Source organism: Aquarana catesbeiana, linkage group LG11 (genome assembly GCF_042186555.1).
Source record: "Aquarana catesbeiana isolate 2022-GZ linkage group LG11, ASM4218655v1, whole genome shotgun sequence".
Classification (NCBI taxonomy): domain Eukaryota; kingdom Metazoa; phylum Chordata; class Amphibia; order Anura; family Ranidae; genus Aquarana; species Aquarana catesbeiana.
The window spans coordinates 211,340,050-211,364,954 of NC_133334.1; the positions used below are offsets into that span (position 1 = coordinate 211,340,050).

General features: G+C 41.8%; 1 protein-coding gene across 2 annotated transcripts in view; it reads right to left on the bottom strand.

Moving 5' to 3' along the window:
• Window positions 1-5,867: 5,867 nt before the first annotated feature.
• Window positions 5,868-24,905, bottom strand: part of KAT5 (lysine acetyltransferase 5) — a 71,072-nt gene continuing 52,034 nt past the window's right edge. For both annotated transcript variants that reach the window (XM_073605249.1, XM_073605248.1), the window contains 4 exons: window positions 16,446-16,539; window positions 16,205-16,364; window positions 15,991-16,072; window positions 5,868-8,946 (listed from right to left, as the gene is read on the bottom strand). In XM_073605249.1, the coding sequence (XP_073461350.1) occupies window positions 8,812-8,946; window positions 15,991-16,072; window positions 16,205-16,364; window positions 16,446-16,539 (471 nt within the window). In that variant the 3' untranslated portion in view covers window positions 5,868-8,811. The remainder of the gene's footprint in view (window positions 8,947-15,990; window positions 16,073-16,204; window positions 16,365-16,445; window positions 16,540-24,905) is intronic.

Here is a 24,905-nt window from a genome sequence, read left to right on the forward strand (position 1 = left end):
GTACCTGGGTGTAGTATTAACACACCTCAGAAGGGAGACTCTTTAATAGTTCTCACCAAGCCCCTATGCCAGTGATGGCGAACCTTGGCACCCCAGATGTTTTGGAACTACATTTCCCATGATGCTCACCTACACTGCAGAGTGCATGAGCATTATGGGAAATGTAGTTCCAATACATCTAGCGTGCCAAGGTTCCCCATCACTGCCCTATGCCACAATCCTGCTAAGCACCTTTAGCCTGCCAAGCAACACCTGGTGACTCATGTGGCCCGGGTAAGGAGAAATGAACTGCTGCGAGTGCCTGGTTCAGAGCCTGCTCTGTGTCCCACAACCGCCTTCTGGAAGCACCGCATGCTTGGCATACACAGCTTAAATAAGCTGGCTTGTGCCAGAACGTTCTGCGCATGTGTGCGCACAGCTGTGGCCGTATTTGCGTAGGACATGAATCTTCGTGCGTCCAGAAAAAGGCTACAGCGCATGTGCGGCAAAGCCCCGTGCGCCATGGCCGCCAAACAAACTGCTGAGCCCAGCGACGCTATTGCGAATGCACGTGTGCCATGGCGAACCAAGGCGAAATGGCGCACCATCGTGCGCCATCGTACAAGTAAAAAGGTACTTTGCAAACACAGCTAGCCCAAAAACTCCCCCGTAAGGTCACCGCACACAGATGTCCAGCCTCGCGCTAGCTTGACTTATTGTTACAATCACTGGGACACCCCACAATAATAATAAAGGGGTTTCACTTATCCGTTCAGGCGCAGGGCAGCTTAGAAACTAAGAGCCCAATCTTCACCCTTCACAGCAGGTTCCTGTCACTTGAGGACCTTCAAGGATTGGGTACCCTTTTCATGTTTAGGGTCCACTTCCTAAAGCAGGAATGCCTTAGTGCTGTAGTGTCCAGGATTCCACTTTGCAGGGTCCAGCGCCCGTAGGCCGCATTACAGGCAAAACCTCGCAGGATCTTGAGTCTTCTTTGCAAGGCTCGGGTACCATTTATCTAAGCATATAAAGCGTGCGTCAAATGGATCTGATCGGTCAATCCCTTGATTTATTTAAGAACCATTTGTGGGACTAGAGACCTGGAGCTCAGAGAGCTCAAACAACCGTGCCATCCACCTTGCAAACACTGGTAAAAAACTGAAGTACTTCCTGTATGGGAGGGGCTATATAGGGGATCACTTCCTGTCTAAAGACCTTTGGTCTACCAGTGTCCATTCACCTGGAGATTAAGTATAACCAGCAGGTAATGAATATTAACTTAACTCTGTGTCCCATGATGTATGAGGAAGAAAAGAATACATTTATGCAGAGGCTGCACAGACATGACCACCAACTAGGACACAAACAAACCGAGGATGTGCCTAGCTAGGAGGGATTAAGCTTGTCGTCTTTTTTTTTTGCCAATTTCTAATCGCCAGAAGGTGGCATCATAACAAATATGAAGATACTCTGTGGCCTGGAATGTATGCTGAAGAAAGAAGCCTTAAAAAGCAATTCAAATGTCTTGTCTACAGCATCCTTAAATACCCTGTTTCCCTAAAAATAAGACCTAGCGTGATTGTCAGTGATGGCTGCAATATAAGCCCTACCCCCCAAATAAGCCCTAGTTAAAGTCCTTGTAGGTCTTATTTTCGGGGAAACAGGGTAAGGCTTATTTGGGGGGTAGGGCTTATATTGCAGCCATCACTGACAATCGCGCTAGGTCTTATTTTCAGGGAAACAGGGTACCAGAAAATTAAAGGACATTTATATGCAGGCAAAAGCAAGATCCACAGAAGGCGCCAACCAGCTGTGTCATCTGACATACAGTGAGGTTAATGTTGATCAATTGAGTCAGGTTTAATGAACATTTTATCTGTTAATGGATATTTCAGCACAATCTAAACACCCTTACCTATTTACTAGGGTTGCACCAATACCATTTTTCTTTACCAGCGAGTATCGCAACTTTCAGTGATACCTTTGCGGTGCAATTTGAGTCCATACAAAATGAAATCTAATGCGATTTGAACAGGAATGCTATATGGTGCTAAGCCCACTTACTGCGACAAAGTACCCCATGATTAGTGGGTCCTACACTATCCATAGATTTGTGAGATCCTGCTTCTCTGAACCATGAGAGCTACACTCTTCTAAATGGGAGAATCTTGAGGTCTCCACCTATGACACAAGTGGACACTAATGAGAGGTACTTAGTGAGGGAGTAGGGTGCTCCTCACCCAAAGGGATTTGGTCAGAATCCATACAATACACAAACAAGATATTTGGGGGGCACACCTTCTCATTAAAGCTGGTGCAGCCATAAGACCATACAATAGAAGAAAAATATTACAGCGCACACATGCAAAAAAACATTCACTTCCAGCAAGGCTAGTTTAAAAACACCTAAACATTCTCAAAAAGACATTTTCAAAAATATGGGGATTTGGTCACACCATATTGCTATATGGTGCTAAGCCCACTTACTGCAACAAAGTACCCCATAATTAGTGAAGCAGGATCTCACAAATCTATGGATAATGTAGGAACCAGTAATCATGGGGTACTTTGTCGCAGTAAGTGGGCTTAGCACCATATAGCAATATGGTGTGACCAAATCCCCATATTTTTGAAAATGTCTTTTTGAGGATGTTTAGGTGTTTTTAAACTAGCCTTGCTGGAGGTGAATGTTTTTTTTGCATGTGTGCGCTGTAATATTTTTCTTCTTCTTGAACAGGAATGCGGTACGATTCCCATCTAAATCGCATGAAGTTTCCCAAACCGTTCCTGTGTGAACCCAGGCTGAAGTCACTATGACAAGCCTGGGTTCACACAGGCTCAGTGGGGAAACCGCATGCTATTCGGACAGGAATCCCACCACATCCCTGTTCAAATTGCATTCGATTCTAAGGTGCACTCAAGACTGCACGTATTATTTTGCTGCTGTTGCTATGAATTGGTATGCATTTTTATTGCACAGAAAGTTGGATCGATAAATAATTTTATAATAGACAGAACCTAAACCACAAAAGTCTCTATACTTTTAAAGCGGAATTTCAGTCATTTTTTCATCTTCCCATCTATTAAATCTTCTGCCCTTGTTGTTTTAACTTTGGATAGTAAAATATTTTTTTTCTGCCAGTAAATACCTTATACAGCCCACTTCCTGTTTCTTGTCTGGTAAAAAGTCTAGGCTTATGACATCATGCACAGCTCTCCCTCTTGTGAGGGTTTGCCAGGGAGGGAGGGGGGTGAGTCATAAGAGGGCCAACGAGAGCTGCAAAGCTGGAGGTGTGCCTCTGTGTAAATCCAGGAAGTGAACAGGCAGCAGCTTCAGCTGCCCACAGTTAAAATGGTCGCAGCCAGACTCAGTGGAGGGAGATTTCTGCAGCATATTTGGCAAGTACAGAATCACAGTATATATACAGTTGTGCTCATAAGTTTACGTACACTGGCAGAATTTATGATTTCTTGGCCATTTTTCAGAGAATATGAATGATAACACAAAAACATTTTTCACTCATGGTTAGTGTTTGGCTGAAGCCATTTATTATCAACTAACTGTGTTTACCCTTTTTAAATCATAATGGCAACAGAAACTACCCAAATGACTCCGATCAAAAGTTTACATACCCTGGTGATCTTGGCCTGATAACATGCATACAAGTTGACACAAAGGGGATTGAATGGCTATTAAAGATAACCATCCTCAGTTGTGATCTGTTTGCTTGTAATTAGTGTGTGTGTGTATAAAGGGTCAATGAGTTTCTGGACTCCTGACAGACCCTTGCATCTTTCATCCAGTGCTGCACTGATATTTCTGGAGTCTAAGTCATGGGGAAAGCAAAAGAATTGTCAAAGGGTCTGTGGGAAAAGGTAGCTGAACTGTATAAAACAGGAAAGGGATATAAAAAATATCCAAGGAATTGAGAATGCCATACAGAAGTGTTCATACTCTAATCAAAAAGTGGAAAATGAGGGGTTCTGTTGAAACCAAACCACAATCAGGTAGACCGACTAAAATTTCAGCCACAACTACCAGGAGAATTGTTCTGGATGCAAAGAAAACCCACAAATAACTTCAGGTGAAATACAGGACTCTCTGAAAACATGTGGTGTGGCTGTTTCAAGATGCACAATAAGGAGGCACTTGAAGAAAGATGGGCTGCATGGTCGAGTCGCCAGAAGAAAACCATTACTATGCAAATGCCACAAAGTATCCCGCTTACAATATGCCAAACAGCACAGAGGGAAGCCTTAAACCTTCTGGCACAAAGTCATTTGGAGTGATGAGACCAAAATTTAGCTTTTTGGCCACAACCATAAACGCTACATTTGGAGAGGAGTCAACAAGGCCTATGATAAAAGGTACACGCCATTCCTACTGAGAAACGGAGGTGGATCGCTGATGTTTTAGGGATGTGTGAGCTACAAAGGCACAGGAAATTTGGTCAAAATTGTTGGCAAGATGAATGCAGTATGTTATCTTAAAATACTGGAGGAACATTTGCATCCATCAGCCAGGAAGATGTGCATAGGACGTATTTGGACATTCCAACATGACAATGATCCAAAACACAAGGCCAAGTCGACCTGTCATTGACTACAGCAGAATAAAGTGAAGGTTCTGGAGTGGCCATCTCAGTCTCCTGACCTCAATATCATTAAGCCACTCTGGGGAGATCTCAAACATGCAATTCATGCAAGAAAGCCCAAGAATTTACAGGAACTGGATGCTGTTTGCCAAGAGGAATGGGCAGCTTTACCATCCCGAGAAGATAAAGAGCCTCATCCACAAATTCCACAAAATACTTCAAGTTGTCACTGATGTTAAAGGGGACAATACACAGTATTAAGAACTGGGGTATGTAAACTTTTGATCAGGGTCATTTGGGTAGTTTCTGTTGCCATTACGATTTAAAAAGAGAAAAGACAGTTGATTGATAATAAATGGCTTCTAAACACTAGCCATGAGTGGAAGAAAAGTTGTGTTACCATTCATATTCTCTGAAAAATGGCCAAGAAATCATACATTCTGCCAGGGTATGTAAACTTATGAGCACAACTGTAAAATAATATGCTAAGTGGTTGGAGGGAAGCTTCAGAAAGGTAAAAAATGTTTTTATTACAAATTATGTGCGCAGCCTGCAGTTCCTCTAAGTTAACCTGTACTTTTCCTGGAAGAAAAAAAGTAAGTTGTTCTGTAGAAGCCAATACATTCACCTGAACTCCCCTAGCTGCAAGCCCCTAAAAATTCCTATGCAAATTTCATAAATTTGAGACCTGCTGAGAGCTTTATAAACTTCTCTGACAACTGGGCACTCAGGCACTGAGGATATGTGGTAATATTGGGAGGTATGTAATCACCAGGGTTTTGACAAGTTCTGATAGGGGAGAGCAGGAAGTTAGGAATTAAAATTACTGGTGTCTGCTGTCAAGTGAACTAGATGGTCGAATTATTGATAGGCAAGGTTTAGGTGCACTTTCGTCAACCAGTTTCTTAGCTGTGACATTGCCATTTCACATTTTTGATCTGTTATGTAGCAATTAACCACTTCAGCCCCAGAAGATTTGGCTGCTCAATAACCAGGCCATTTTTTGCAATATGTCACTGCGTCAGTTTAACTGACAATTGCGTGGTCGTGCGACACTGTACCCAGATAAAATTGATGCAATTTTTTCCCACAAATCGAGCTTTCTTTTGGTGGTATTTGATCACCTATGCGGTTTCTATTTTTTGCGCTATAAACAAAAGAAGAGCGACAATTTTGAAAAAAAAACACATCTTTTACTTTTTGCAATAATAAATATCCCACATTTTTTTATCAAAAAAAACAAATGTTTTCCTCAGTTTAGGCCGATCTGTATTCTTCTACATATTTTTGATAAAAAAAAAAAAATCGCAATAAGCGTATATTGATTGGTTTGCACAAAAGTTATAGCGCCTATAAAATAGGCGATAGATTTATGGCATTTTTATTATTGTTAATTTTTTTTACTAGTAATGGCGGGAATATTGTGGCGGACATATCGGACACTTTTGACACATTTTTGGGACCATTGACAATTATACAGCAAACACTAGGGGGCGATCAAGGGGGTTAACTGTGTTCTAACTGTAGGGGAATGGGACTGCCGAGGAGAGAGAGAGATCGGTGTACATACATAGTATGAACACACGATCTGTCTCTACTCCCCTGAGAGAACCGGGATCTGCCACGAACAATCGCGGCACTCGCATCGGCTCCAGGCACACGATACGGGAGCGTGCCCCTAGTGGCCGAAAGGCAAAGCAACGTAAGGTAATGTCGTTTCGCCCTGTCGTGTCATTCTGCCACTGTAAAACTGCGGCGGCTGGTCGGCAAGAGGTTAATGCACATGAAATATTCTGTATTGATGCTCTGCTGGGCATACAGTGACCTTTTCTTCATTTAAACACAGAAAATATGGTGTTGGGTGAAATATAATGTGTTAAAAAAGAAGTCTGGCCAAACCTTTTTTTTGGCTAAACTTCTCCACTGGGTCACGGGAGTGACCCAGAATCAATTGACAGTGGGCTAAAGTCAGCTGACATCACAGAGCCGATCCTGACAATAATGTTGGGATCCACCCAGGTGCCTGACCAACAACTGGCTCAGCCTCCCAGCCTACTGTTGAGAGCCTGCCCTGCTCCTGCCTACTCTTCAGCAAGATCTGGATGAGCAGAGCGCAATGACTAACAGTCACTGCTCTCAGCTCTAAGTGAACGGAGCGATCAGTGGTTATGTGATTGCACAGTTCTTGGGCTTAGAGCCGGCAGGGGTCAGCCGCAGTATCACACCGATGCTGCAGCAGGGAGGTGAGAATACTTTTTTTTTTTTTAATCACACACTTCTCCAATAATGAATTAAATAAAAATAAAGTGAACACATTCTAGGGTTCATTATTTGGTTTGAGGTTGATCATGGTGTTGAATCTCTACCCTTAAACTGACTGGTAATAAAGGGGCACCAAGCCAGAAGTTAAAAAAAAATCATTTTTTAGAAGCAGCTGAAATGAAGTCCTACAATCTTGGCTAGCACCAAGTGAATTAAACTTTTGTTTCATAAAACCATGCAACCCGGGGTGACTATTACCTCTACTGCCCATCATAATGCTTTTGGAGAAATTCTAATGCCCTATACACACGATCGGACATTGATCGGACATTCCGACAACAAAATCCATGGATTTTTTCCGACAGATGTTGGCTCAAACTTGTCTTGCATAAACACGGTCTCACAAAGTTGTCGGAAAATCCGATTGTTCTGAACACGGTGACGTAAAACACGTACGTCGGGACTATAAACGGGGCAGTAGCCAATAGCTTTCGTCTCTTATTTTATTCTGAGCATGCCTGGCACTTTGTGTGTCGGATTTGTGTACACACGATCGGAATTTAACCGATCGAATTTTGTTGTCGGAAAATTTTATAGCCTTCTCTCAAACTTTGTGTGTTGGAAATTCCGACGGAAAAAGTCCAATGGAGCCTACACACGATCGGAATTTCCGACAACACAATCCGATCGCACTTTTTCCGCTGGAAAATCCGAGTGTACAGGGCATTAGAGTTTGGTGCAAAAAGTAAAACAAACATGTACTTTAAAAACGGCAGAAGATGACTTATTTACCTGCTTATATTTAAAAAAAATATGTAAAGAACCCCACATTGTTTTTAAAAGATCTTAGAGACATAGTAAGAAACAAACACTTGTATTTAGAAAAAAAAAAAAAAATGTCACTTTAGATCTTCAAATGACAGCTAGCACGGGCTTCCATCATACAGTCACAGCAAATCACTTGTGGAAAACAAATCACAAAAAATATTTTTAAACGTTTTTGTTCTATAAAACTCTTCTGAGCTTATTCCATTAGGCAGTTCAAAAGCCATCAAGTAATAACAAGCAGATCTAAATGTATAAATAAAATTATTTTCATAAAAATCACATCAAGGGGGAAAAGCTTTTCCTTTAAAAGGTATCACTTGACAAATATCTTCCAATTTCACTATTTTTAGGTGAATTTGGCAACAAACCCATGGCGAGTGCAGACAGCTCCAGGTGACCACTCTGTGGTAAATTTGAAACGTTGTTTGATCGCCATTGTTTCCCTGAAGGTTAGCTGCTGTGGAACCTGTCTCCTTGCACTTTTCCCCTCCACAAATGAGTATTAAGTTTGAGTAGATCATTCATGTTCAAACAGTTTTGCCTGACAAAGACTGAACCATGCTGGAACACCTTAAAGCTCTCTCCATGTCTACTTGCACCTTTAGAGGGAATCTGTAAAAAGATGTGGGAGTGTAGCAATTTCTTTTTAACATGTTTATCAGATGGATACGATATTCAAGCAAATATTCTTTTGGAGCTAGCCATACTAGTGTGTAATGATAGTCAATTAAATAAAGCCTACAGCTAAAAAGTCTATAAAGATTGTTTATAGACTACTCCATAGTTGTCCAATCAGTTCAATACGTTATTATTTTTGTTGTTTGTGTGTCTTAAATACCATTTCTTTTGCTCTGTATAGCAAGCACCTCTTTTAAATGTACAGTTCCAGCTTATGGGACCACTCACACCTTGGCATCAGTGGCACTTTGTTTTTTTTTTGTATCAGCCAGTAATATAAACAACCGTTTTCAGCCATATGGCCTCCACAAAATGATAGAACGGTTTGTCAGTTCTGTTTTGAATGAAGTGGAAAAATTCACTTGTTCAAAATGTTCTTGGCGTTCAGGCTTTGAAAGTCTCTTACATGCCATACAACAGCTTAACATTTCTGGTTCTTCTGATTTTCAAGTTCTTGTATTTTATTTCCCTACCACTTCCCTCTTTTGCTCCAGTCCTTAGGTGTAAAGTGCAGACATTTGGAATCTATCCTGAGAACCCTCTTCAGCATAGCTCTTTCGTGACCTTCCACAATGTCTTCTGAAAGTGTAAGAATGTACTGACCCTGCAATAAGCATATGCTCTCGTCATTGAGGAAAATCACCAAGCTAACAAATATATTACAATACAGTTGTGGTCAACGTACATGATACAAGTGGCCTTAAGTGCATCCCTGATATCACCAAAGGGCTGCACATAATATACAGTGAGCATAATGCCAAAGAAAGTTGTCAGACTACAGATATGCAACGGGATAGAGAATGGAATTTACAGGCAAGTCAAAATTTCATTTATCCTAATCATATAGTAAAGGACACAAGCTGGATTACCAGATTCTGAGTACCCAAGCAATGAATCAGAGGGTTGGGCAACAAGAAGCGCCAACAGACCCAACAAAACGAAAAGGTCAAAGAACCAACTCAGAATGCTGCTGAGAAAACCTTGTGGCTAAAGGCTGCATCCGCAGGAGTCTGGACATCCACCCAGTAGAACTTGGAGAAGGCATGAACTAAAAACCAGGTGGTGGCCTGGGCAACAGAAGCTTAATGTCAAAGCCCAGGAAACTCCAATAGATCTGGTAGAGTGAGCACATAGAGGCAATGGAGGTACCTTATTTTTTGAGAGCATAAAAACTCTTGTGACGAGTTGTCTTTTGGCTCTAGCAATTGTCCATTGATAAACTTGTTCTAAGGGCTGAAGGTTTTTTGCATTCGTGAATTTTAAAAAAACCTTCTGTGTGCAGCAACCCCCCTCCCTAATACTTATCTGAGCTCCCTCTTGATCCAGCGTTGTGCACGGGAGCATCGGCTTTTCGGGGACTCTCCCTTCTCACTGGCTGAGGCAGCAGCGGGAGCAATTGGCTGAATGGACATGCAGGGCAGTTGCTCGGGGGGCTTGCTCTGGGGGCAGGAGGGAGGGCCCAGGAGCGGTGGTGGGAGACCCGAGAAGAGGAGTATCCAGGCTGCTCTGTGCAAAACCACTAAAGTCACCAAGTATGACTTAAAGGCAAAAATGTTTTTTTTTTTTTTTATCACTTTAAAAGCAGGGTGGCCCTTATGAAACACTGTTGGCAATACTAAAAGGGAGTCTGTTTTTCGAACAGAGACTATGGCTGTCAGATAAATCCTGACAGCTATGACCAAGTCCAGACAGTGGAGAGCAATTTTACAATTTACTGAGGTGCATTGGAGCAGGGACCAAAAGGAGGAAAGTCATTAAGGTGGAAGGCTGAGCCCACCTTGGCTAGAAAGGTGGTTCTCAGATCCAAAACCACTTTACCTTTGTGAAGAATCAGGAAAGAAATGATAGAACTGGTAACTCGGAAACAAATCTGAGAGATGTGACTTTGCAGAAGCAATCACCCAATGAGTTTAAAGGGTGGTTTCTGCAGGGTAGAGAGAGCCAAACTGAGATCCCAAGGAATCACAAGGTGCTGTAATGGAGGTTTAATTAGTAAGAGCATTTGAATAAAAGTTCTAACAAGGGAAAGCGAAGGCCAAAGGGCTCTGGAACAGGATGGATACCGCCAAAACCTGTCCGTTAAAAAGTACTTAAAGTGATGCCAAACACACACTGTTAAACCACTTCAGTCCCAGAAGGATTTGCACCCTTCCTGACCAGGCCATTTTTTGCGATACGGCACAGCGTCAATTTAACTGACAATTGCGCGATCGAGCGATGTTGTACCCAAACAAACTTTATGTCCTTTTTTTCCCCCACAAATAGAGTTTTCTTTTGGTGGTATTTGATCGCCTCTGCGGTTTTTATTTTTTGCGCTATAAACAAAAAAAAGTGACAATTTTGAAAAAAAAAACACAAAACAATATTTTGTAGTTTTTGCTATAATAAATAGCCCTGAATTAAAAAAAAAAAAAATAAAATAAAAAATACATTTTTCCTCAGTTTAGGGCGATATGTATTCTACATATTTTTGATAAAAAAAAAAAAAAAAAAAAAAATCGCAATAAGCGATTGATTGGTATTGATTGGTTTGCGCAAACGTTATAGCGTCTACAAAATGGGGATAGATTTATGTCATTTTTATTATAATTTTTTTTTTCACTCGTAATGGCGGCGATCTGCGTTTTTTTATCGGGACTGCGACATTGCGGCAGACAGATCAGACACTTTTGACACTATTTTGGGACCATTGACATTCAATACAGCGATCAGAAAAAAAAAAAAAAAAAAAAAAAAAAAAAAAAAAAAGCCATTGATTAACTGTATAAATGTCACTGGCAGGGAAGGGGTTAACACTAGGGGGCGATCAAGTGGGTTAACCGTGTTCTCTAGGTGTGTTCTAACTGTAGGGGGGATGGGACTGACTAGGGGAGGAGAGAGATCGGTGTTCATACTTAGTATGAACACACGATCTCTCGCCTCTCCCCTGAGAGAACCAGGATTTGTGAGTTTACACACACAGATTCAAGGGTCTCGCTCTGTCACGAGCGATCACGGGTGCCCGGCCGGTCATTGCGCCTGCCGGGTATGCGCATCGGCTCCAGGGACACGCGGCGGGCTGTGACGTCTTAAAGGAGTGACATATAGCTATGGCGATTTGCGCAGCCGTGCCAACCTGCCGCAGTATAACTGTGGCGGCTAGTGGTTAAATTTACATTGTCTCTTCTATTCCTGTATGTGGATGATGGCACTGTAATTATTTTAGTAAAAAAAGTACCTTTCTCCTAATCGATATACTGCTGACACATAACTCAGATCTTTCCCAGCCTATCTGCATGAAAGCATAAGCAGGAGGAGGTCTGGTAAGAAAAAAACAGCCTTTGGGATACAGAGTAAAAATAATATTTGAAATCAAATTTTTTTTGACAATAATACGGTATGGGCGGATTTCTGTCAGTCACAGGCTGCATCACGCCCCTCCAGCCTGTGTCTTAGAATAAGAGGGAGGAGAAGCCTCCATTTATCTCTACATGTAATATTATGCCCCCCAATTGTGCTTAGCTGGTGAGTGGGCATGGAAGAGGAGGGAGTGGGCTGTCCTTTACCACTGTGTATATGCCCACATGTGAGACTCTATAGTCACATGAGCTGCTCAGATGTGATAGGGAGGAAATGCTCAGCATTGAAACTCACTAAAAACTGAGCATGTGCGGAGTTGCCACCACAGCTGCAAAATCCGTGGCTGAATTGGGGACATGAACAGAAGGTGGAGAGAGAGAACAGCAGGATCAACCAGTTTTTCCCAGATTTCAGTTTCAACCAGAATACCGAAAACGAATGTGACTAAGCATTTATTGATCTTTTTTTATGATGTGGGTTTAGTGACACTAAGGCCAAATTTGGGTCAAATCCTGACTGTAGGAAGGCCAAAATATGAGGTACAGAATAACCTCTGGGGTTGAAAAGCCTGTATTCACACCAGGCAAAATTTGTGTGTGGCTTTTCTGGCCCCAAGTAAGGTAGAAGTGACAGAGTCAGAGATACTTCTGTCCTTCAAGACTTAGGTTTCAACAGCCATACTGTTTAAACCAGTGATTGAGAAACAGAATGAAATAAAGAGCCTTGAGACAGCAGATCTGGCCTGTTTGGAAGAGGCCAGGGCTCATCTTAGGCATACGCAAATGTCTTTAGTGTATCAAGTTCTTCTAGGACAGTGCAGTGTAATAAGAATCACTGATTTTTTTTCTCTTCCTCTATTTTGCTGTGCATTCAAGAAGAACCTGCACTGGAGGAAAGGCATATTTTATGCCTTTCCTCCAGTGCAGATACCAGTGCTACATTATCCAGAATCAGATGCCAGTGCTACATGATCATTGGTCCTAGCCACAAAGGGCTAACTTGTTGAACCTAAAGGCCACCTAGAGTCTGAAGATATGAGGATGAAGGGACCATTCCCCCTGGTCCAGGCGGTGCCAGCTGAGGAAGTCCTACTGCCAATTTTCCACTTCCAGAATGTAAACAGCAGAGATTGTTGGAGAACGGATCTCCGCCCAGGACTAATTAAACTTGCTTCCTTTAAGGGTGCCCGACTCCTGGATCCGCCCTGATGTTTCCTAGACCATTGTTGTAGCATTGTTTGATTGCACACTGATGCAGTGTCCCTAAAGAAGGGAGGTCCAGTGACGCAAAATTAATTTTATTGCCTGAGCTCCAGGATGTTAATGGGGAGCTTTGCTTCCCATGGGGACTAGTTTCCTTGAACCAAGAGAGATTTGAACACGCCTCCCCAGCCTGTGAGGCTGGAATCGGTTGTTACCGTTTTCTATGAGTATGGAAGAAACGACTTTCCCATTTCCAAGTTTGGGTTGGAAACCCACCAATTTAGGGAGTACCTTGCTTGACTGGAGAGAGGTATAGGAAGATTGAGAGAGAAATTGTTTGTTCCAGGCCAACAAGGTGTTGTGTTAAAGAGGCCTTGAGTGGAACTGAGCGAAAGGAACTAGGCTACCATAAAGGATGATAAAATAGTAAAGATGTTGGCACTATAAATAAAACTTGTATAATTAAACATAGAAATCAATGCATATACATCATATGTAACGCAAATGTGACAATCCCAACACCATGAATAAATGGATTCTTCTGGTTTGAGAATTCTTCAAATAAAACCTTCACCATGAGTTCTCAAGAGGTAGATGGCAACTCACCATAGGTGTTTGACCACTTTTTAAGGTAGGTCAAAATGCACTTTATTGAATAAACCAGTGAGATCCTGGATACAACATCTCTCCACTGTGAGACCCCCTCCGTCAGAAACTGAGGATATGGAAATGGATTCCACCAAGGACACAAAAGAGAGCTCTTATGGTGTAGTAGGTTTTATTAAAAATTGGTTTAAAATATGCCAATCCCGGCACCAAGGTGTCTACAGCATATGCGGATGGATATATCAGACTTACGGTGGTGTGCGATCCCCACCTCGTTCTCGATATAATGGTTGTATTGGATGTCACATAGGGACCCCAAAATGACCAATCCCCACACCGACGTACGTTTCACCGTACTGGCTTCCAGCTGAAGGCCTGAGGAATCTGTATAGTTGTTTGGAAATTTGCAAATAGTTTTTATGGAGATGAATCCCTCAGAAGAAGGTCATCTAGATATCCTATGACCTGAATGTTCCAAATTCTTAGGAGGATGAGGGGAGCTGCAAACATTTTTGTGAAAACTCTGGAAGCTGATGATAGTTTGAATAGCAGCATAACAAAGCAAAAGTGTTTGTCTATTACTGCGAAGCACAGAAAGTGCTGAGGTGGGTAAATGGGAACGTGTAGGTAGGCATCATGAATGTCTACTGATGCAAGGTATTCTTCTTGCCTTAGAGATGCAACTACTGACCTAGGGGATTTCATGTGAATCTTTTGAATCTGTGGACTTTAGAGGGACCAGAATGACAGAGGACAAGAGATGGTTCTGGGCAGCCTGCAAATTTGAATTTTGGCTCTGTTAAGAGAATAAAAACTGTGAGGGGGCAGAGTTTGAAACTCTATTTTGCACCCTACATAAAACAACTGAAGTGAAGCCAAAGGTCTGGGATGTCTATGACTCAGAGGGATGCAAACTGCAACAGACATCCCCTTACTCTTAAGAGCGAGGGTGTCCCATCATTTTGAAAAAGGCTTCCTGGGCAGACTTGGTGGAATGTGTTCAAAGTCTTGCATCAAAAGCAAGGGCTAAATTCTTGTTTTGAAGATGAAGCCTGGAAAGAGCGATGGGGTGCTCTTTGTTTAGAGGAGGTAAAAGCCCCTGTGCAAGGGGTTTTGGAGCCTTCCGTTGTGGAAGAAGGGCCTTTCTTTCTGTGATCTCCTTTATGAACTTGTCAAGTGCATCACCAAAGAGACTTGTTCCTTCAAAGCACATATGTGTGAGGCATCTTTTACATGCAGCTTCATTCTATGCATACAGACAGAAATGAGTAATTCTGTAAATTTGTGTCATGATTTATTCTAGGGCATCAACGCAGAATAGTGGAGCAGAAGGCTATGTTTGTTAATTGTTGCACCAGAACTTGGTCCTGGAAAACAGGATCCTGTTGATTGTTTATTTCCCTAGTCCAATTAGCTGCCGTTTTACAAACCAAGATTGCAGCAACAGGAGTACTCTATTCGTCATAAATTGCCCCTCCTATCTGTTCATGAATGAGGAATGTCTTCTTAGACTTTGCAGGTCTCTTAGTACCCAAAGGGGGATGGGTGAGATGGAGGGACTTGAGTGCAACTATCCTGAGGCTTTTTGAAAAGGGCAGAATCAAGCATGTCTATATTGGCAAGCAGTTGCCAGGGTATCACGTGTATAGGAGCCTAAGGGCGAGGGATCTTTCACAGCCTACTCTAAGCACCGATTCCAGGTCTTCCTCATTTTGCACCATTTCTACTGCTTCTAGAGCAGGTAGATTCACTTCTGACTTAGTTAGAGAAGGTGGACATAGTTGCAAAGAAATCTTTCTTGGCCAGATAGGCCGCTTGATGTGTGCTGATACTGCTAGAAACGGATGTAGAGCTCTGGTACAAGGAAAGCAACCTCACACTGAGTGGCTTGAGGGGTATGCAAAACTTCGACAGAGCCACAGTTCCCTTGTGCCTGTTTTCCACCATTTGCTATCAGTGAGGATATTCCCTTTTGGGGTACTCACAGAGTTTGGTGTAGAAATGGGGTAAGGGCATCTATAAGTATGGTCCACAGTGACCCAGGTTTCGACTGTCCTGTAGCGAAGTCTTTGTGGCAAAAGTACATTACAAGGTTTCTGAGCGGAAGTGATGGTAAAGGTGCCACCTGTGGTTTGATGTTACACCCAGGTCTATGAATATCTAGCCTGTGTCCTGTACGATTAAGATAATGACTGATATTCTCATGTTGCATGCCTGCAGTCTCAGCAATATCCAATATTATAGATCGGAGGTAAAAAAAAAATAAAAAAATAAAAAATAAAAAATAAAAATGTTTTCTCACTGTCTGCAGAGGTCCCAAGGGCTGCACAGTAAGTGCGCCAAAGGGCAGCAGGCTGACCGCCTGGGCTTTGCAGAATACCAGACTCCTGGAATAGATCTAGCAATCAGGGTACATGCAATAGATAAAATCATTTGCCAATAATAAGTTTGAATACCTAGGCAATGGGCTAAGATGGGAGGATTTTAGTTTAGCAATTTACCTTGTAATAATTGATGAGATTTAGGTACTGCAGTGTAGATATAACATCTTCCTTCTTTATGCTGGTTATCTCACTAATTTCACTAAAAATAAAAAAAACCCACATTAGTACATATACACAATTTTTTCTCATTAAGGTAGTTTCTGAACATTACTATGCCACCTGTACACATCACTCTATGGCTTATGACTTGCTTATATTAATTACATCTTACTTAATAGTGATCTGTGGTCTTTCTCCAGTCTCAGTCTTCAGTTCCATGAGGATTTCCAAGATTGTCTGAGACCAGTAGCTACGGTAAGATAGAAGACCCAAATCCGAGAGTGGCTTCTCTGGCGTGCCTGTCTTTCCCTCTACTTTAGACAACTCATAACCTGTGAGAAGTAAGGAATATTAGTACATTTCAGATAAGTACACAAGACCCAATGGACTAAGAAGTGCTATAGGCTACTTACTGAACTCTATAAGCAGTTTTCCATATCCTCTTCTTTGGTAAGGTGGCAAGGTGAGTATACAAGCCACGTTATAGTCCTCTGTAGACTCTTTCTCCTGGAAAGGTCAACGGAGTAGAGAGTGGTGAATGTTCTGTATTACCTTAACTATTGTAGATTACAACTGAGCTTCTTGGTGCAAAGGCTGACTATTAGCATCACATTCCCAAAATAAACAATGCACTGTGCTAAACTCTCTCATAATAGTGGGAATGTTAATGAACCAGAATAAAGGTTGTCTACTACGTAGTAAAAGTAATACAGTTACACTATATTACAGATTCAAATAATTATTAAACAAAAACATGAATACAGGCCAATTCCATTGTAATTGCCGTTCCACAATTTTTAATTTTTAACTACTACATACCCTAACTACATAGGGACGTGCCTGTAAATTCCACCCATAACTGTATAGCAATTTTACTTATTTGAGAAATCCACTTCATATCTAACATATAGAGACGATGGAGCTGTGTCCCAATATCAACATAAATACAGAGTAGCTATAGTAATCCAGTGGGATCAAAGCTATACCTGCAGTATGGTAGGGACACCCCCCTGTGCTGGGCTTCCGGGAGAAGACAGTAAGCACAAGCAAATGTCCTCAATGTGCACAGGTGTTCAAGGATGCCTGAGGGATGCTAGAGGTATTTATACTGAACTGTTACGTTCAAGGAATCTAGCTAGTCATCTCCTAAATGGTGGAGACACCTGCTAGTATCACCTTGGGGATCTTGAGGTAGTTGGCGAGTTGTGCCAGAATAAATAAAATTAGTGAAAAGGTGTGATTCTTTAAAGTGAGCGTGCAATTCCTCTGTATTGCGTAAATGAATATTACAATATATGGGTTTGGTTTAAATTGGCTGAGCAGAGAGAGCTGTGTGGAAGTTCCTGGAGGATCTAGCAGTACGGAGGTGGATAGTAGTGGAGGTACCTGGACCTGGATCAGCAGTAGGGGACCCTCACCACCAGTGTAATAGAAGGAACTCACGGAGCAGTAAAGCCTAAGAGGGACATTCATCACACAGGCAGTCATCTTGAGACACCCACTCCTCTGCCTAATACCCCCTAGGGGGTGACGGATTCTGGTGAGTGGGGGAGCACGGGGGGGAGCCAATTCCCCAGATCTCTTCTTTTAATACAGATTGGGCATAATTTGCACATATGGATGGCCATGGGGTACATACCTGGCCATCCACATGTTGCCCCCTTCCCTGGTGGTCTAGTGTGGGCATCCGAGGGGGGCTGCGCTGATAAACAATCAGTGCAGACCCCCCCCTGTCAGGAGAGCCACCGATTGGCTCTCCTCTACTCAGACGCGAGTGAGGAAAAAAACGATCAACGGCTTTTCCTGTTGACATCGTGATCAGCCGTGATTGGACACGGCTGATCACGTGGTAAAGAGCCTCCTCCGGATGGAGGAAGTGGTGTGTCAGACTGCCACACCGTACCACCAATCGCCACGGGTGCGCGGCGGCTGTTATCCTGATGGACGTCATATGACGCCCAGTCAGGATAACTGAACCACCGCCTGGCCATCATTTTGCTATAGGCCAGGTGGGAAGTGGTTAAACTCCATTTACACTAGTGCACATTATGTTGAGAAAGCACCATAATGCATAAAATATGGGCACTGCAGTTCATTCTGAAAAGCACCCTAAGGCCCCTTTCACACTGCCGCAACTTGAAAGTTGCGCGATTTCGCCGCAATTTCAGGGAATGCCTGTGTAAACTTGAGGTCTATGAACCTCAACTTGCATTAAAGGGGGGAAGGGGGCTGACTGAGATGGACGTGCGGTGAGCCTGCTCCTCCCTGCCCAGACAATCAGCTGTATCAACTCCCAAATGATTGTATGTACTCTCCCTGATCCTCTCTGCTACGTGCAGCATGTTACGGCGTGCTATGGAGTGATTTGATCTATTGCCAGCTCTGCCTGTGTTTTCTATCGGTATAAAGAATCCTGCAAATAAGGGGAGATAGCCAAAGGACACGGCTTTTTGAAATCTGGTGTGGGACATGATGGGACAGAGAGAGGAGTCTCCTACAGGCGTGAACTGCTGACAGCTAACACGCCGGGAGCGTATGAGCCGAAGTGTAATCCACCGAACCTTGTCGAAAACAAACAAGTCCTCCCGAGCGGCCTTTACCACGCTGAAAATCCACGAACGAAGCCGAGTGGCCTCATCGGCGTCTGCCGAGCCTCGCCGAAAATGAACGAGTTTGCCCAAGCGGCTTGTTCCAGAGGAGGCAGAGGACGTCCATGTTCCCCTGTTGAGTCTAGCCCTGTGAAAGCTTTCTGTGAGAGGCTGCAGGCATACGAGTGAAGCTGTATCGGTAAGAGACAAGAGAGCTTGGGATTGCAACTATATCAACTTTTCGTGCATAAGATGAGGGGATATAAATATTCTGATCTCATGAACACAAAATAACTTATGAAGCGGGACCCCTAATATATTGGCAAGTCCTGATAGGGATCATACAAAGAGACTGGTGTAATAAAAAGAAAAATGGGAATAATAGAGACATTATTTAATAAATACAGCCGTGCAATATGCAAAATATTAGGGGTGATTATACTTTTCTCTTGTTTACAAATATGCCTCCGAAAACTACACATGCTCAGAAATCAAAAAGGGGATCTAATGGAGGAACGGCTAAGAACCCTCCTAAATCCTCATCTGTTCAAAAAGCAGACATTAAGGGTTTTTTTCAGCGTTCACAGCCGCAGGATCAGCTTGAAGGCTCCATAATATACGAACTTAGGCTTGTGTCCCCTGAAAGGGATATAGAGCCTAGAACTAATGGTAGCCCAGAGGGCAATATGCAGTAATCCACAAATGATCAGGAAAGATCAGATGGTTACTCCACTTGGGATATGCAGACATAAATTAAATCACTACCGACAAGGGAGGACATGGACAAATATATTTACAGGTTGAAAACTTCATATAAGAAGGAAATACACTCGTTGAAATCTTCTTTGGCTGATACGCAAAGTAAGATTGTTACTATTGACTCTAGATTGGATGATATTGATCAAAAAATAATATCGTTGGGAGAAACGAGTCATGAAGCTGACCAACGTCTGAACCACCTAATAGACATCCCTGAGGATTTTGAAAATAGAAGTAGACGTAATAATATAAGAGTTAGAGGTCTGCCAGAATCAGTGGGAACGGAGGACTTGAAAGTGACACTCCAAGGTATATTTAACGATCTACTAAAACAATCAAAGACAGCAGATCTGGAGATCGATAGAGCACATAGGATATATGGCAATAGAGATAGACATACAAGATTCCCTAGAGATGTGATATGTAGAATACATTTCTATTATATTAAAGATAGCATCATGGCAGCTGCTCGGTTACAACGGACTATCGAATATGAGGCTACCCAGCTTATCCTATTACAGAACTTGTCTAGATACACACTGATTAAGAGGAAAGCACTAAAACCATTGTTGGATGTACTGAGAGAGAAGAAGATTTTATATAGATTTGGATTTCCCTTTCAGGTTATAGTTCACCATAACGGACATAATGTTATTTTTCGAGATATGGGGGATCGTCCTAATTTTTTGAAATGTCTTCAGCTCCCTTCAGTTGATTTGCCAGCTTGGCCCCAAACATACAATGGTAATCTAGGAAGACAGTATAGGGGGAGATAAATGGTTGGTGGAGTCTGCTGGGGGCAGGGGATAAGGGAGAGGGGTAAGATGGGGTGAAGGGGGAGGACCACCCCCCCCCCTTTTTTTTCTCTCTCCCTCTTTTTTTGGATATAGGGGTTAGGGAAGGAGAGGGGTGATCTGGATGTAGGGACATGGACACTTTTTTTTACAGCTTATTTTGAAGGCATTCTATGCCTTTTATACCAGGCTATATAATATTCCAAATCAACTAGCAGAGAATGACCCGGAAAAGTTCCAGCAGAGAATACACCAATATATAAAAGATACTGCTATACCAATGCTAATGATAACAGAAATGGAGCAACTAGACCAGGAGTTCTCTGAGGTTGAAATACAGAGCGTAATAGACACACTTGTACCAGGCAAGAGTCCAGGACCAGATGGTTTTACCCCCCGATTTTATAAAACCTTTAAGGACTCATTAACCCCATTATGAAACGGACATTTAATGCAGTTTATGCCTCCCAGCCCTTTATCCCACAAGGTATGCAGGCTTATATCTCGCTGATACCTAAACCAGAGAAGGATCATACCATATGTGGTAATTATAGACATATCTCTTTGACGAATATTGATCTTAGAATATACTCAAAAATTATTGCTAACAGACTTACTCCGATAATGCCGACATATATACATTTAGATCAAGGGGGATTTATAAAAGGACGAGAGGCGAGAGATAACACCCTGAAGACCCTATCACTTGTTGAATATGCCTGGAGACACACCGTCCCATCCTGCCTTCTAGCAATAGATGTCGAGAAGGCGTTTGATAGGGTGGGATGGTGTTTTCTCCGGGAGACACTGAAACAGTGGGGATTGAGTGCTCCTGGAAAAAATAATGGTGTTATACCTTAATCTAACCGTTAGAATACATGCGAATGGTGATCTGATACAGTAACTATAGCGAACGGAACCCGACAGGGATGCCCGCTGTCCCCATTGTTGTATGTATTAGTTATGGAGCATCTGGCGACAGTCATATGGAATAACAGTGACATACAAGGAATAAAAGTAGGGGACATGAGTAGAGGTCGACCGATATATCGGCCGGCCGATATATCGGCCGATATTTGGCGTTTTTTACTTAATCGGCATCGGCCGATTGTGCTGATAAAAAAGGCCGATTATAACTTCAGCCGTGACTTGCAAATGACTTCTGTAATAGAAGTCAATGCAAGTTTCCCGAGGTTATCTGTGGAGAGGATTCTCTCCTCCTCTGGGCAGGGTGCCAAGTCTGATAAGAAGATACATTTGTATCTTTCAGGTTCTTTTTATCAATAGACTGAACTCAGTGTGTAGAAGCTCTCAGTTTAACCATTTAAAGACTAAATCTTTTCTGACACTTGTTGCTTACAAGTAAAAATCCTGTATTTTCTGCTAGAAAATCACTTAGAACCCCCAAACATTATATATATTTTTTTAGCAGAGACCCTAGGGAATAAAATGGTGATTGTTGCAATATTTTATGTCACACGGTATTTGCGCAGCGGTCTTTCAAACGCAATTAAAAAAAAAAAAAAAATACAGTAATGAATTAAAAAAAAAAAAACCTAAGCAGTAAAGTTAGCCCATTTTTTTTCGTCCAAAAGTTTTGATTACCTGTTTTTGTGTATTTATTATTTAAGATATTTTTTTTTTTTTCTAAATTATACATACAAGTGAACTGATTGAAGGTTTGTTTTGTTTAATGTTTAAATGAAAAAAAATTTCTGTATTACTTATTACTTAAGGCTGCTTCCACACTGGAGCGGGCATGCGTTGATGGTAAAACGCTGCTAGTTTTAGCGGCGCTTTACCGTCATTTTAGAGGCGCTATTCGGCTGCTAGCGGGGCACTTATAACTCAGCTAGCGGCCGAGGAAGGGGTTAAATGCGCCCCTGAAGCGCCGCTGCCAAAACGCTTTGCAGGCGCTTCGGCAGCGGTGCGCATTCATTTCAATGGGCAGGAGTAGTAGAGCGGTATACACCGCTCCAAAGATGCTGTTTGCAGGACTTTTTTTTACATCCTGCCAGCGCATCGCCTCAATGTGAAAGCACTCGGGATATCACACTGAGACTGCGGGGGAGACGTTTTACAGGCACTTTACAGGCGCTATTTTTAGCCCAAAAGCGCCTGAAAAACGCCCCAGTGTGAAAGGGGTCTAACTGTTAGATTATATGAGATGAAGGGAAAAAAGAAAGGAAAAAAAAAAATCTGCCAAATATATCGGCCCAAAAAAATCGGCATCACATATCGGCCATCGGCCACCGTGATTTCTAAATATCGGCATCGGCCAGAGAAAAACCCATATTGGTCGACCTCTAGACATGAGTATAAAATGTCAACCTATGCAGATGATCTGCTAATCTATATCACAAATCCTTTAATAACGCTACCAAATCTAATACAGGAACTTAAGCGCTTTGGTGAGGTGAGTAATTTTAAAGTAAATTTTTATAAGTCAGAGGCTCTGAGTATTACACTACAAAGTAATACTGTGGAATTACTTAAAAAAAATTTCCCTTTAAATGTCAAGTAAATGCACTTAAATACCTTGGAATTTATATCCCAAGGGACTTGGAGAAGATCCAGGAATATAATTACCTGTCGATATTGCAAAAAACTATAAAAACACTCCAACAATATGATAAGGGAATATTTTCTTGGATGGGTAGAATAAGTATTATAAAAATGGACATTCTGCCTAAGATACTATGAGATTATATATATATTCCAGACTGTCCCAACATTCCCCTTAACAAATATTTTGAATCAATTACGTAAGGCCATAGGAAGTTTCATATGGGCGGGTAAATCAGCCAGAATCAATAGAGAAGTATTATCTAGATCAAAACAAGATGGAGGGTTGGCCCTCCCAGATTTAACGGTTTATCTTAAATCGGTATGTATAACTAGGATTGTGGATTGGTTTCATAATGCAAACTGTAAGCAATGGGTAAAGTTGGAGGAAAAATCTGCTGGCATAAAATTGAAATCACTACCATGGATAACAAAGGAAAGATGACCCCCTTAGGGCGATTTGCCCTTCCTGGTCGCTTCAACACTGAAAGTGTGGGATGGAATTTTGAAAAGGGGACTAGGGTCCACTTATATGGGTCCAATGACCCCTCTTTTTAATAATCCAGAGTTTCCACCAACACTGGAAATAGGGACTTTCCTTAAATGGAAGAGAAACGACGATACTAGAATAGTAGAGATACAATGGAGGGAAATAGGCTGCCTCCGATAGAGGCTCTAGGTTTGGAGTATAGAACAGAGTGGATGCAATATCGACAGCTCCAGGAGTACATCCTCTCTCTGACGAAAGAGGCGATCTTGGACAGACCACTCACGGAATTCGAAAAATTGCTCCTTCAGGAGCACAAGCCAATACATACCCTATCTAAGATATACAAGTACTTAATTTCAAAAAATAAGGAACAAGAGGTAATATATATATAAAAAGATGGGAGGAAGAGTTGGGATAACTATCCCTAAAACAAGATGGGAAAAAGCAATAATATTAATACATAAGCTATCGATCTCATATAGATACCAAGAGAGAAATTTTAAGATATTAGCAAGATGGTATAGATGTCCAGTGGATCTGCACAAGATAAATCCAGACAATGAGGATGTATGCTGGAGATGTCGGGGAGCAAAGGGTACAATGTCACACATATGGTTCTACTGTCCGGGGGTCCAGACTTTCTGGAAAAAAATATTTAGAACATATAGGGCAGTAACAGGAGTTAATTTACAGCCTGATATATTTATAGCAGTACTATCAATGATTTCAGGATCAGTGAAAAACATAAAAAAAAGGTATCCTTAAGCATTTTCTAACAGCAGCACGCACAATCATAGCTAGGAAGTGGAAATGTGGAACAGAGCCTTCTATAGAGGAGTGTGAATGTGAGATGGCTGAAATGTGTTCATTGGAAGAGAGGATGGTAGTGGAAACGGTTCTAAAAAAACAGATCATAACTTCTTAGCAAGTGTGGAGAGAGTATAGAGCATCATCGACATTGTCGAGGGAACTTTTAAAGTGATGGGTGTGGGTTATAAGGGTTTTTTTTTTTTTGTATTATTGTGTGTATGTGTGTGTATGTGGGGTATGACAAGATATTAGAATAAGTGTGAATGATGAAGTATTTTAATCAAAATCTGCGGTATATACAAACCAATATATATGGTCATAGGATAAGAGGGTAGTCAGGAATTTATGATTGAAGTAAGGATTTGAATAAGAAACTAAAGATTGATGTTTGTATGCCTCAGATAAAATATGATTTTATATATGTGGTATAAAAAAATTGTAAAATTGTTTAGTTAAATAAAGATATATAAACTTGCATTAAAGTCGGACCAAAGTAGTAAAGGGACTACCTTGAAGTCGCACAGATATGAATGGTTATCATTGGGAATCATGGGGTATGACTTGTCATGCGACTCTGATGTCCAAAGTCGCACAGGTGTGAAAGGGGCCTAACACACCTATACAACGTAAAAAAAATCCATCTGCACCTTCCCATACATCAACAGATGTGAAAGCACTGTGCATCGTGGTAAGCGACATTGCCCAAAAAGAGTACAGGCGTTTATTTTTTTATGTGTTGAGACTTGTAATATATTTTTATTTCTTTGCACTGGGGTTATGTTAAGTGGCTACTTCAAATGCTGATCTCTCTTTTTCCTAACAGTAGGTGGATGCTTGCATTGGGAATCCTGTACTATTGTATGCTCA